This window comes from Phyllopteryx taeniolatus, chromosome 11, assembly GCF_024500385.1.
Source record: "Phyllopteryx taeniolatus isolate TA_2022b chromosome 11, UOR_Ptae_1.2, whole genome shotgun sequence".
NCBI classification, from domain to species: Eukaryota; Metazoa; Chordata; class Actinopteri; order Syngnathiformes; family Syngnathidae; genus Phyllopteryx; species Phyllopteryx taeniolatus.
Genome location: NC_084512.1, coordinates 20404550 through 20417977, shown reverse-complemented (window position 1 = coordinate 20417977; position 13428 = coordinate 20404550). Strand labels below are relative to the sequence as shown.

The 13428-nt window shown below is 40.4% G+C and overlaps 1 protein-coding gene across 7 annotated transcripts in view; it reads right to left on the bottom strand.

Annotated features, from left to right (window-relative positions):
- grid1a (glutamate receptor, ionotropic, delta 1a) overlaps positions 1-13428 on the bottom strand; it is a 325765-nt gene that overhangs the window by 109439 nt on the left and 202898 nt on the right. For all 7 annotated transcript variants that reach the window (XM_061788917.1, XM_061788916.1, XM_061788919.1 and 4 more), the window contains one exon: positions 979-1263. In XM_061788917.1, coding sequence (XP_061644901.1) covers positions 979-1263 — 285 coding nt within the window. The remainder of the gene's footprint in view (positions 1-978; positions 1264-13428) is intronic.

The following is a 13428-nucleotide window of genomic DNA, read 5'->3' as shown; positions in this document are numbered from 1 at the left end:
GCAGAAATGGGCACCATGTCTTTGGCAATGTTCACCGTGATTGACTCCATGATTGCCCTCTACAGGGCTCCTTTCTTGTTGTACGCTAAACAATATGGAAATGACTCTGCTGCATATTTTCTATTTCTTAGTGGTGGAGGGGGGGGGGGGGTTGGTGCTCGAGTGGTTGTCATTAAAGTCTGACGGATGCATACATACATTAAACAATTGCTGCCATGGAGTATTGAAGTCTTAAAAGAACATTTTGAAGTACTATATAAAGTAAAGCAAATTTAGTAAATTTCAAGGATTGATAAAATATCAGTTGAATCGAGATTCACGATATACAGTATTTCCCAACAATATAAGACTCATTCAATTGGGTTCTGTGTAAAAAGACAAAAAAACAAAGGCAGTTTTTTCTAATAAGGCTCTGATGTGGTATCTCTGTTTAATAAAAGAGCCTTTTATCTTCTCAAAGGATGTTCAAAGGCCACGGTCATACATGATTAATACTTACGCCTCATTTCCATTGAAGTACGCATTACATTGTAAAGGTCCATTGTCACTATTCGTGCAGGGTTGCGGGTTATTACTGAGGTACCAAACAAAAGTGTGTGAGTAGACTGGTTGGTGAAGGAACACCAAATACTGCATGTACTCCATTGCTGTCTATTGTGTTCTTGTTTGGTCAAATGCGGTCTCTGCCCATACAACAAGAGGCCCTCACTGGCCAGGAGGTGATTCGATCAAGAGGATTTGTTGAGTGTATATTGGATTGGGGGGGGAAGTATTGCGATGCATCGATTAATAGATATTTTTACCAACCCCTAATTTACTAACTCTGGCTAAAAAACAAAACTATCAATATGGAAAGCAAGATCTGGATATACCATACCAAATCTGACCATTGCAAGCCATACAAAACTGCACCGCCTGGAAGAAACATGGATTTGGTGTATTCCTCTCAGCAATCCAAATAGATGAACTGAATCTTACCATAGTCACTCTCGTAGAAGACGATGAACTTCTGCCAGTACAGCTCCGAGATGAGGGTGAGCAGGACGTCATTGATGCGGACAGGTGGCCGGGCGGCCAACGTGTAGCTCTCGCCGTCCGGGCTGCGGTTGAGCTGGCAGGCGGTACGTGGAACGCCGTCGCCGTTCCTCTGGATAAACAGGTGGGGGATGTGCATGGCATCGGTCAGGGACTGCAGTGCGCTGGCGGCGGCGCAGCCTGTGGAGGTGACCAACGCGAGGATCCCCTGATTCATCAACTCACATGCTGGACAGCAGAAGAGAAAAATGGAAATCAATTGATCTGTGATTTAAGTCGTGCTGTAGAACTCAAAATCAGTCTTCAAGTCTCAAGTTTTACTGGTCTTGGTCTCGGAATCAATTGACCAGTATTTCAATGCTTTCTTGTCCTGCACTCATATGGGACAAATGTAAGGGACTCTTCCCACTCCTTGTTGAACATGGAAAACTGATGTTAAGTGTTTCATTGTCTGTTCACATTTCACAGATTTCTACAAATGTTTCATAACTAATACTAAACATAATATCAAATGTATTTAACCTCAACCTGGTTTCTTGGTCTGAACTCCTCAAAGTCTTGATCTTTACTTGCTTAATGTCAGACGGGTGGCCCATCATTCAAGGCCATTGCTCTACGCAATCTCTGTCACTGTTAAAAAAAAACATAAATACCTTTTTTTTTTTTTTTATTAAAAAATCCCACTATCCAGCTATATATCCCTCCATCCATTTTATTGAACTGCTTCTTCTGTTCATGGTTGAGGGTAGTTTGAGCATATCCCAGATGACTTCAGGCAAAAACTTAAGACTCCACCCTGGACTGGTTGCCAGTGAATCACATCTCCTCCACTAGCACTCTGCTAATCAGACAACCTTGTCTAGAGCATTCTGCAAACAGCTCCATCCAACTTTTCTTCAATGCAATGGCAGAAAAGAACACTTGGTTTTCCTGGTGTTTATTACAGTCATATATTAAATATTACCGACAGAGGTGTTCTGAACAAAAACACTAAATTTAATGATGGGAAATGACAGCCGGATAAAATGAATATCAGAACAAAGCACAGAAAACAGACAGTCTTTTGAGTCAATTCGCAAAGCAGTCAATTAAAAAAAATATATATATATATATATTTGTATTCATTATTCAACAAAGTGTTCTCATTTGGGCTTCAGAATGTAAGACGGGTCTTTGTGTGTCCCGCTGAGGATTACGGCTGAGCCTCTGCACTTCAGCAGAGATCACATGAAGCAAGGAGGAGGTCGCTGCTGATGATGTAAAGTGACAAAGAGAGGCTCAGCACGAAGGCATCTGCTGATCTCTGTCCTCCAAAATGAGACAAGCTCCCATTAACGTCATCTCGAAATAGGGGACTCGAGCATCGTCTCTGCCATCATCAAGTTTTGATTGACATGGTCCATGTATGTTAATCAGCCAAGATTAAAACCCCAAACGCATGTTACGAGTGCCTGAGTTGTTCTTATCGTCCCGACATCTTTTATTTACATATGCCGCTCGGACTTTTTATCCTCTTAGAGTGGATCAGGATGTCTGCCGGGAAAGGTGCCAAAATATCTTTGAAAAATGAAAAAGTCATCCTTAGCATTATTAATATGTCAGTATCTGGCCAAAAAAAAAATTTGTTTTGTCTGACTTGGTGTAAATAATGTATTACTGTGAATAGACTTGAAGGGTATATTTGTCCTCCATTATCGAGAGTTTGACAGTTCATCTGAAGCCAGTGAGGCTGACAAAGTGGCGCAATAGCATCGTATCAAAATAACTTTCTATGTGATGGAATACACACATCACAAACCTTAGTAGAAATGTTAAACGGCATCAATTCAATCTTTCATACAATTGTCAGTTCCGATGGTATTAAACAATTCCTACGATTGTACAAGCACACGGACAAAACTGAGCACTACTCCGCGAATTAATTGATTAACTGACGTGAGGAAATGCAGTTATATGCCAATCAATATTTCTACCAAAGATGTCATTAACAGTTGAAGGTTGGATCTCGGCTATTGACCTCATACTTCTTATCATGCAGTCAACCACAAATCCAAATATATCTGCATTCTCTCCTTGATGAGTTGGGAAGGCCATTTTCTCCAGAGTTGCAGTTCGATTGCAGAATTACAGTCCAAGACATTATGTGTGGCGCTCAGACAAATTGCAGCGCAACAGTGGGGAACATATTGTACAAAATAGCAATCCAATGTCCTCCAGAAGCTTTTCACACTGCCCAATTACAGCATGTAGTATGCTTGAATAATGGAACAATTTAGGACAAAAACAGCAGACAAATGACATCACGTTTTAAAAACTTGCTATAGCAACCCTTTTAAAAAGCCATGTACAACTGGAGAAAGTACAGGTACAAAAAGGAAAATCGATGATGCCCGTTGATGTGTGGAGGAGGAGGTAAGAAAACTACTGACCGCAGTCCAAGTGTACGACCACTTTGAGGCACAACAAATCGCAGTAGTAGGTGCAGCCAAATAACGTTGAGGAAGAATGGAAAAGTAGGACTGAAAGCAAAACAGGATTCATACGTGTGGTTGTTTTGTACGTGCTCAACAAGGGAGTGCGGAAGAGATGGTGTGAGGCTTTGTAGCATTTTACATTAATGCTTGAGAAGTCACAGGAAAATAAGACCTGCTAGTGTGAAGGGAGAGCACACAAAAAAAAAGGTGCACGACAAAGCAAGCTACATGCAACGGTGACGCACCATTTGTGAAAGGATGTATTGAAAATCTTGTTTTTGGAAGTTGTACACAATCAACTCAATTAGAATAAATTACATTCACTTTATTAGATACTTTTTATTGTTGATAACAATGGGTGACAAAAGTTTTCCTTGTAAGTTGTCTGTTTTTTTCCCAACTGATTTAGGACAATTTGTCAAAGCTGAATCCGAAAATGACAGCAATTTCTCTTGTTCAGGTCACAACCTTCCAACTGTTAGTGTAATTCAAGGAAGAACTCACACTCCACGAGGGGGTGACAATACCTGTTAAAATAAATAAATAAATAAATAAATTGGACATATTTCAAAAAGTTGACGGAGCTGTGATATTTGGATTCAGCACAAAACTGTTCTAAATCAACTGAAAGAATCTTAGACAATAAATCTGTTGACCAGTGTCATTGTATGGTTATGGTTGATGGCACAGTACCAGCTTGCCACTCAGGCACAGTTCGAGCTTGCTTGAAAGCCATCAAACCTCAATTGGCAAACCCTTTTTTGCTTAAATATTGCTCTTCACGTCCGGAAACTAACTGTATTTTTCAATGTTCTTATTTTGGCGTGACAATGAACACACACACACTGCAGGAGGTCCGCAGACAGACAGGAGGAGGGCTCCACAGTCATTGCCAAGGATGATAATGGTGGAATAATGACCCTTAAATGGTCCCTCTGAAGTGGTCAGGCGCCATCACTCATTCACTGGAAGCTATCTGACACCTTTGTCACCACCATTATACATACATCTTAAAAATGGTTTCTTTGGACTACATTATTCTGATAGTATCTTCACATCATGCTTTGTAATGTATTTTTATGTATCTGGACACTTTTCCGCAAAGATGGATGCACAAATGAAAGGGTTGTTTCTTGGATTAAAAGACGGACGGATTGTTCGAAGGATGATTGATTTCTTGGATCACTGGTTGAATGCTTAGATAGATGGCCAAATAAAGGGATGGATTTTATTTATTTAATTTTAGATGGGTATTAAGTAAGAGCCAGTAATCACACTTTGATCATCGCCAATGCAGATACGGCGACTGAATAAAAGCATGTGGATTTTTGTCCTCGGAACACCTTGTCTCATCGCACCAGTTCGTTGTCGTCAGCCGCACACGAAAGAAAGGAAGAAGCAAACGATGATACAGACACTAGGAGAAAAAGAGACATTTCAATTTGGTCCAACACAGTCAGTTTGCCTATGAAAACAGGATGTCATCTGCCTCTCGGCTCGCCCACCTCTTTTTAGGACCGTAATACGACAGGATACAACAATGAGACCGAATGCATCGTGAATTGGAATTGTCGCATTGATTTCGCAGCCTAAATGAGGCGGTCTCATGTAAATATGCTTTGCAAGTGAGAGCAAAGTCACAAGATTCGGCACGGGAGTCGCCACGGAGGCTCATGTTGGGGATGTTGCCGACACAATCTATCCCGCTGCGAACCTCCCGTGACAGATCTAATGGAGACGGCTTACGCCATGTCTGATCTAAAAGTACCACGTCTTCTGATTTTTTTTCCCAAGACACTGTCCGTTATTGTTTTGCATAAAACATGGAGCGATTCGAAGCGCTGCAAAATCGGAATAAATCGTCAATGTAAAAAGTTGGTTTTTATATTAGAGAGGAAACAATATGAATGCTTGGGTCAGCTGGTTTTCCACTTAAAAATGTTTAAAAACATTTACTGCATTGAAAGCATCAGTTGAAACACGACAACAGTGGAGGTGAGGCGGTTTTCTCTATTAACGTCTCGGTATTTAGCGTGTGTTGAAAAGGTTGGTTTTTAAGAGGCACATGAGGGGAAAACCCCCAATTGTGAACCCAAATGATTATAGGCATTACTTGCCTTGGCCCAGTTGGGTTTCCACTTCAACTTATGAAAGAAGCACTGCATTGAAGGCATAAGGCTGAACCAGCCAACGACCAAAACAACAGTAATGGAAGCGGGTGTCCGGATTTAAGTTCTCAGCATTTGTTTGTTCCACGGAAATGCGGCAAACTCTCCATTAACGTTAAAAAAATTAAACAGTATGAAATTGTCACGTCACGATTATATTGATATCACAGGTACCAGTACAAAGACATGGCAATATCAAATCAGCAACTATGTACTTTTTGCTAATTAGAAATCATAAACAAAAGAATTCTCGTGCATGCAAAATGGCCATGAAATTTACATAAAATTATAAAAGACAACTGTGATACATTTAATTAATAACATTGTACAATTTTAGGTGATAATCACAGCGATGACTGAAACAATTTGATGTGTTGCCTCCCCTTCAGACAGCATTATCAGCACAGCCTTAAAAAAAAACTGAAATCTACCCACATTTTTATCCTAGTTCTCTTTGTGGCTGAAAAAAATCTGACTGTCATCTCTGCTGCCTTCCATCATGTTTCGTAGCACCGTAACATGGGCATCTTCTTTCTCATCGGATTGGAGAAGACAAAAGACAACTACTGCCCTCAGAGACACGAAATACAGTAGTACCGATTTGAAAACGGTTATAATTATCAACTGAATGTTATGGTAAATCACTTAACCGTTTCATTCGTAATGAACATAAATGAATTGCTAATAAGTGTTTACTCATTACAAATGAAACCTAAAATGCACAAGTGAGGAAAAACATGGCAATCAGCATTTTAAATCATGAACAACGCTGCTTGCTTTAACATCTAAACGTCCTACAACACTGCAGTTTCGGTAACAATGAGTCATCTTCTGCAAACAGCCAGCCATAAATCTTGCCGTGCCCTCACTTTCAGGAAGATAAACATCCGCAGCCCTCTATCCTCGCTTTCACTCCAGCTGTCAGACTTAAGGTGAGAGTATATTGTCGTCAATACTGTCGATGCCAAGGCGGCTGTGTCATTTGTACTGTGATGTAGTACTTCACGCCAGTAAATTGTCCCCAACAGACAAGTGACAGGCAGCCCAGCAGGAACTGACTTAGTGCCGCAGATTTTCAAACAGAAAGTAGTCGTCAATGACCTCCCCGCCCCCCACCCCCTTTCCCCGCCCGAAGAGCTCGGGAGGTAGAGGAGGTCGTCCCTTATGCGTTTCTACATGAAGCACTGCGACGATAGCAAAGTGTCGTGAATGTAGTCTTTTCTCTTGCCGTTGGAATGACAATGCAAGAGAATCTTCAATCACACACTCTTACCCTACGGACGCTATCATGCATGCAAATCACATGGGAAAATCAGCTGAGATTCGAACACAGAACCTCTTAACTGTGAGGCAGATGCGCAAAGCACTCAATATCATCATGACAATGACAGAAAAAAGTCATGATTACGTGCACGGCCAACATATTCTTATTTTTGACAGATTGTCATTTTTTGGACCGCTGACAAATCTGTCATTCACCAATTTTTGCCACTACACTGTCACCCACTTTTTACGTCACAATGCAAGCAAAAATACAGAAAAAGATGTCCAGCAGGCCACATTGTGCTCATGCATTTCCAGTCGTTATCTGACCACCTGCTGCTACGTTCCATTGAGTGAGTTCATTAAACAATATAACCAATAAACAGTAAAAGCTGTGGCGCACGCAAATGCATCCGTGCTGACAATGTGCATCTTTTTGAACTTTTTTTTTTTGTTTTGTCTTCCAGCTACTGCTTGATGTTCCGTGCTGCAGGAGAGGTGGAAATCAATAACATATAGGGAGTACACGTAACATGAATGTGGTTTATTTATCAGAAATGATCTGACATTTGGAATACTTACTTACACGTTAACTTGAGATAAGACTACAGAGCATTGAGCACACTGTGACTACACGAAACGTGCGGCATCTTATTTGAAATTACTGCCAACTCGTCGGCGCTTCTGCCCACGTCTTGTGGCCGCCAACAGATTCTGTTTTTCTCTCTTTTGTATCACAAGCCATAAAATGCCGTTGAAATAAGCTAGACAGTCATACCCAAGGGTGTATACATGTATTGTAATATTTGAGGTATGGTCTTCGTGTTATCTCTTTTGGTGTCTGATCTATAGACTATTTCTTTGTTATAATCCTGATGCCTGATCCTGTCATGAAGTGCTTTGGGATTGTGTTAAATCCAACGGCCCCCTCAGCTACAATAAAGTTATCTACTACTACTACTACTTGTAAGAGGTCATATTTGTCACCTCCAGAAGGTTCGCCGGGCTACGGAGTAGACTCGAAGGATTCTTCAGTTCTACTGCTGACAAGAAGGAAGCGCCCGCAGTGTTCATCTCTGCAATTTGGGGGCGGAAACATTGACCTAGCGCAACAAAATTCATTTTTACAACGCATACGAGCATGCGTCCATTCATTTTCTATACTGCTCATGCTATGCGGGGTTTCGGGGGCTGGAGTCCCAGTTGACTTAAAGGAGACATTATTGTGCAGCTTCTGCGTGAGTGTGCTCATTGTGCTTATTTGTTTTACTGCTCTTCTGGCGTTTGATAAACTACTGACAGGTACGTCGCCACTGTGGCTCTCCTTTCCCACATGCGAGGGCATTACAGTAAGTAACTATACAGTAGTCCAACGCTATTTGCGGGGATAAGGGCCGAGCCCTGCTGTGAATAGCGACACTGTACGAGTAATTGATGCCCCCCCCCCCCCCCCCACAAGGTTTATAATAGCTGTTAGAAAAATATATTCCATTGCACTTACAGTATAAAATGTATTCTATGCTAATTATAATATATATATTATTATTATTATATTATATATCATATAATCTGGCGGCACGGTGACCGACTGGTTAGAGCGTCTGCCTCACAGTTCTGAGGACCGGGGTTCAATCCCCAGCCCCGCCTGTGTGGAGTTTGCATGTTCTCCCACATCCCCAAAACATGCATGGTAGGTTATTTGACAACTCTAAATTGCCCGTAGGTGTGAATGTGAGTGCGAATGGTTGTTTGTTTGTATGTGCCCTGCGATTGGCTGGCAACCAGTTCAGGGTGTGCCCTGCCGCCTGCCCGATGATTGCTGGGATAGGCTCCAGCATGCCCGCGACCCTAGTGAGGCGAAGCGGTGAAGACAATGGATAGATGGATGGATCATATAATCTTTCGTCTTAGTGTGAGAATAAGAAAGTAGACCTTGTTCCTCCCTCTCTGATATTGGATTATCACTTCAGTGTGACAAAGCAAGATGTCTGTGTTTGCGGGTCCAGTTGTAGATGATGTTCATGTGTGTATATGTATGACCTCACCTGAGAAATAGGCAGAAACGTCTTGAGAGCAATCAGGTTTATTTGAACTGTTTCCTTGCGTGCAAGTTATTATTACATTGTATCTCTACTTATTCTCAAAGTGCTTGTCCTGTCTCATCGACTGAAGAGTTAATTTTCTTCCGTTGATAATTGCCTATAGATACAAAAAGCTGACACCAAAGCACCACTTTACTAAACAGGGCTTTGGCCTGCAAAACAGAAGCTCCTCCCCTTACTTTAACATAGTTCATTGGCAACAAAATCCCACAATATGGTGTCAAAGCACAACTTTTATATAAAAGGGGCGAACATGTGCTGAGTGACCTTTTCCATCCGTGAACAAGGATATTGTGTGGGCGACACACTTCGTTGTACACTGTGTGGCCATAACTTTTCATCGAAGGGGTGGGTAGTGGGGGATTTCTGGGCAACTACAAAATAGTCTAGGGGGGCTAAGACACTAAAACTTGGGCATGTCCACATACAACCAACTTATTTTGGGGGGGTTCACAACATTTAAAATAGGCCTAGCGACACCACTGGAGGATAGCTTTAAATAAATATATACGCAAACAGATAAATTTGTACGTAGGAGTCGCAAATAGGCAAGGGAAGACTGTACTATAAAAACCCATAAAAATGATGGCAATAAAATGTATATTTCTGCAGTAAGGAGGAGAAAAAATAAAAATCACTGATGTTGCAGGGGCGTGGTAGGTGATCTGCGATATAGTGAAGGAACGCTGTAATTGGTTGTTTCATTTCACATTTGATGGGTGGCCAGGCACTCCAGAGAGCCAACTATTTCCATACAAGCCATTCAAAAGTCCATTTCCCATAATATATCACCTTCAAGAGGCGGGATTCACCCTGCACAGATCACCTGCCAATCGCCAATCACGCATGTTCTTTGGAAACACTGACGACCATTAAAACTAGAGACCCCGACACCGTTTCGAGGAAGCGATGAATCACTGCGCCCCCACTGACTCTGATGCCACGAGGCGAGAATGCGAGCCACGGCGGACCGAGTCTGACACAAAAGAGCCGCCATGTCTCGTAGCATCACTTACACCTCATGAATACTCCACAGTGACTCAAGTCTTTCGAGTCCCTCGCCTAAAGCACGACAGAGCCCTAAAGTGTCACCCAGAATTTTTTTTTTTTTAAATAAATACATTTTTGATCTGATGTGATAACACAGAGAGTCAACCTATTCAACACAAATATCCTGTCAGGTTTTCTCGTTAACTTCTCTGTCTCTCTTTGAATGCACTTTTATTTGCTCTTCCATCAGCTTGACACAACTTCAGCGCTTCATTCCGTCTAACGTCGTCCTTTGCATTCAGCACGATGTTTGTTTCCTTCACACAGCCGACACGAGACCGCAGGAGGTTGAGGAGCTCCACGGCAGTATACATTATAACAAACTCATTAAATTAATACCTCACCGACAGTGCCAATCAAAACTGCACACTATCCTCGGAATTTCTGATACTGCGCTTGTTTGTGTTGGCTCTCAATAGATTTTGCAGTTGTACTGTACCTTGTCTCCTAGATACCGTGCATGATTATTAATCATCCTCACCAGACGGACTGTTTAGAATTTTCAATGACTCATTTCACATTTCGAAGGAGCTTTTTTCTTCTTTCTTTAAACGCATAAAAGGAACAATAACATATGTTCCCCTTCAAAAGTTCTCCAACATTGAGGCCAATTTAATTGCTTTTGCTGTAGATGGAAAACATTTGGATTTGATATCGAAATATGAATATGAAGCAAAAAGAACAACCTTCCAGCTGTTTACATCTGAATTGAATACACAACCCACCCAATGTTTCATGTGATCAAAAGTATGCAAAATGTGACTGAGAGGTGAGTCCTATTACATTGATTATTTAAACAATATTTACCATGAAAGGCGTGAAGTCACTCTCCAAACTCAAACCCCATTGAACATGCATTTTACCCACTAAAAAACTTTGAAGGGACGATAGAAGAATGCAATAGTCTGTTGATATTGGGACACAGGGGGTTATATGCTTTTGCAAGCACAAGATTTACTGTACAACTAATTATTAAGCCTTAGTTACATTCATTTGTGATGGTCCAAGGCTAGGGTTTACTCAGAACATCTTTAAATTCATATTTGAAACATTTATGTTTCGTTGCACTTGTGATATATACATATATATTTTTTTATATCTATGTATGAAAAAACTGGAGACCCACACATAAATCCTACGGAGTATGCATTTTACCCACTAAAGAGAAAGAGAAACAAAAGAAGAATGCTAAAGTCTGGCATCAATGGGTCACAAACATGATATGGTTATTGTAAGCAAAGGATTTGCAACTAAACAAATGTTATTCCCGTTTATCTGTCTCAAGATTTGTTTTCCTTATTGTTTGACACAGTCTTACAGGTATTTATTCAACTACAAAAAAAGACACCTTGAGCTTAGGTAAAACATTTCATCCATTTTTAAAACAATCTTTGTATACACTTATGATTGAATCCTAAAAATATTGCACTGGAAGTTCGATTGCTTTCTTGTTTTAATAAGCATCTGTTCTCTTGATATGGTCTCATTTTATCATGATCTTTTTTTTTTTTTATCTTCTGTACATTTGTCATTGTCATTTAGTGAACAACAAAACTGGAATGCTACTCCTTGGTGTGATACAAAAAAAGAGAAGGGAAACACAAACAAGGATAGTGTGCAAATGAAAATATTGAAATGTGTAAAATGCAGTTGAAGCAATTTGAAGAAGAAAAAAAAGGTGTACCTAATTAAATGTCTGGTTCGCCTATTTGGTACACACTGACTGGCAGATAAAGTGTTCACATCTCCTGCACAGTGGCTAAATAGAAGACACTGAAACTCAGAGCTCCTTCAGATAAAGAATCCACACATGACGGTGCCCTATGGACATATTTTTCTCTTGTACCACAGGAGATACCAGAGATGAAAATCTAGAATACAGAGACCATATTCAAAAACACTTCATGTATAGCTTTACCCCTCCCACTTGCTTTAAAAACATTAAACTCTCTTTTTAAAGTATTCCTTAGCATCTGTTCTCATTCCCTCACAGTAAAAAAAAATTGAAACCCATTTTTAAAAAACTAGAAGACTCATATCACTGAGGAAACGAAAAGACTCTCTCACTTGCAAGTGTTCAAGCTGTGTATTTGTCACTCCCAGTTTAAGTTTACTGGAAAACTGAGATTAGCATAGATGTTACGCTAATTACAAAAACTCAAACTAGTGCTACTTAAACACACGGATTAGCAACACACACAAACAGAGCATACAATAGTTACAGGCATATATTCTCTCAGCTCTGTGGGAACAGCGACTGCTATTGGAGCTTTATTGTGGACCTTCTCTGCCTCTTCTTTTTGCTCTGAATTACGCTGCATATCTTCTAGTAGACCTCAGTGCTACCCGGCATGTTGCGGGACAACGTGGTACACAACTATAAATTGAGACTTGTCTGTATACTATAACAAAAAAAATAATTTAAAAATCATTCAAAAAAAACAATAGCTGAAAAACCTGCGATACAGCGGGGGTTCACTCTGAGTCAAATGACTTTTAGCCCACTAACATTTGAAACCAACACGTGTCACCACTGACTATTATTTTTGCCTTGCAAGTGACATTTTACATAAATTGCTGAGCAAACTATTGTTGTTTTTGTCACCGAGGGACACAACTCTCTAGTCGCTCGAGTTACTGTAGACTTGTGACGTTAATGAACGTGAGTCACGGTAACATGGAAACACGTGTACGCAAACCCGATCATTAACCTTTCCATGGGTTAGGAGATGAATGGATGCAGACACTTCTGCTGACTGATTTGCATAGAAAAATATGCTTAGTGCCACAAGTACGAAGCGACTTGCTCTCGATAAAGAGGAGCAATTTAGCTAAAAGAGACGCAGACAGTCAAGCACTAACCAACAGAACAAATATATTGAACAAAATCAGAATGATCAAGTAAAAGCTGGTCTTATCTATACAGCATGTTTCCATAGTGTACAGTGTTATCTTGAGTTATTAGTTGAATTTGTTCCGTGACCAAGCTTTTAAATCAATTGAGTCAAAATATGAAATACATTTTCTCGACTGAAATGAATTGAAATTTCATTCATCTGTTCCAGCCTGCCCCAAACGCCATATTTTTTACTAAATAAAAATAGTAGTGTTTTTGTTTCTATCAAACAAAGAATATAAGAACATAGTGGTTTTATAGAGTAATTACTGTAGTATTCTCAACGGTTGTGTGCCTTTAAGGGGCGTGCCATAGTAAGTGTTGGAACTATATTTAGTGAATAAATAGCTTTTTGGGGGGGATGTCAACATGCCCAAATACTCAAAAATATTAGTAAACAGGTGTATCCTGGTGAAAATGTAAGTACTGTATCTATTTTA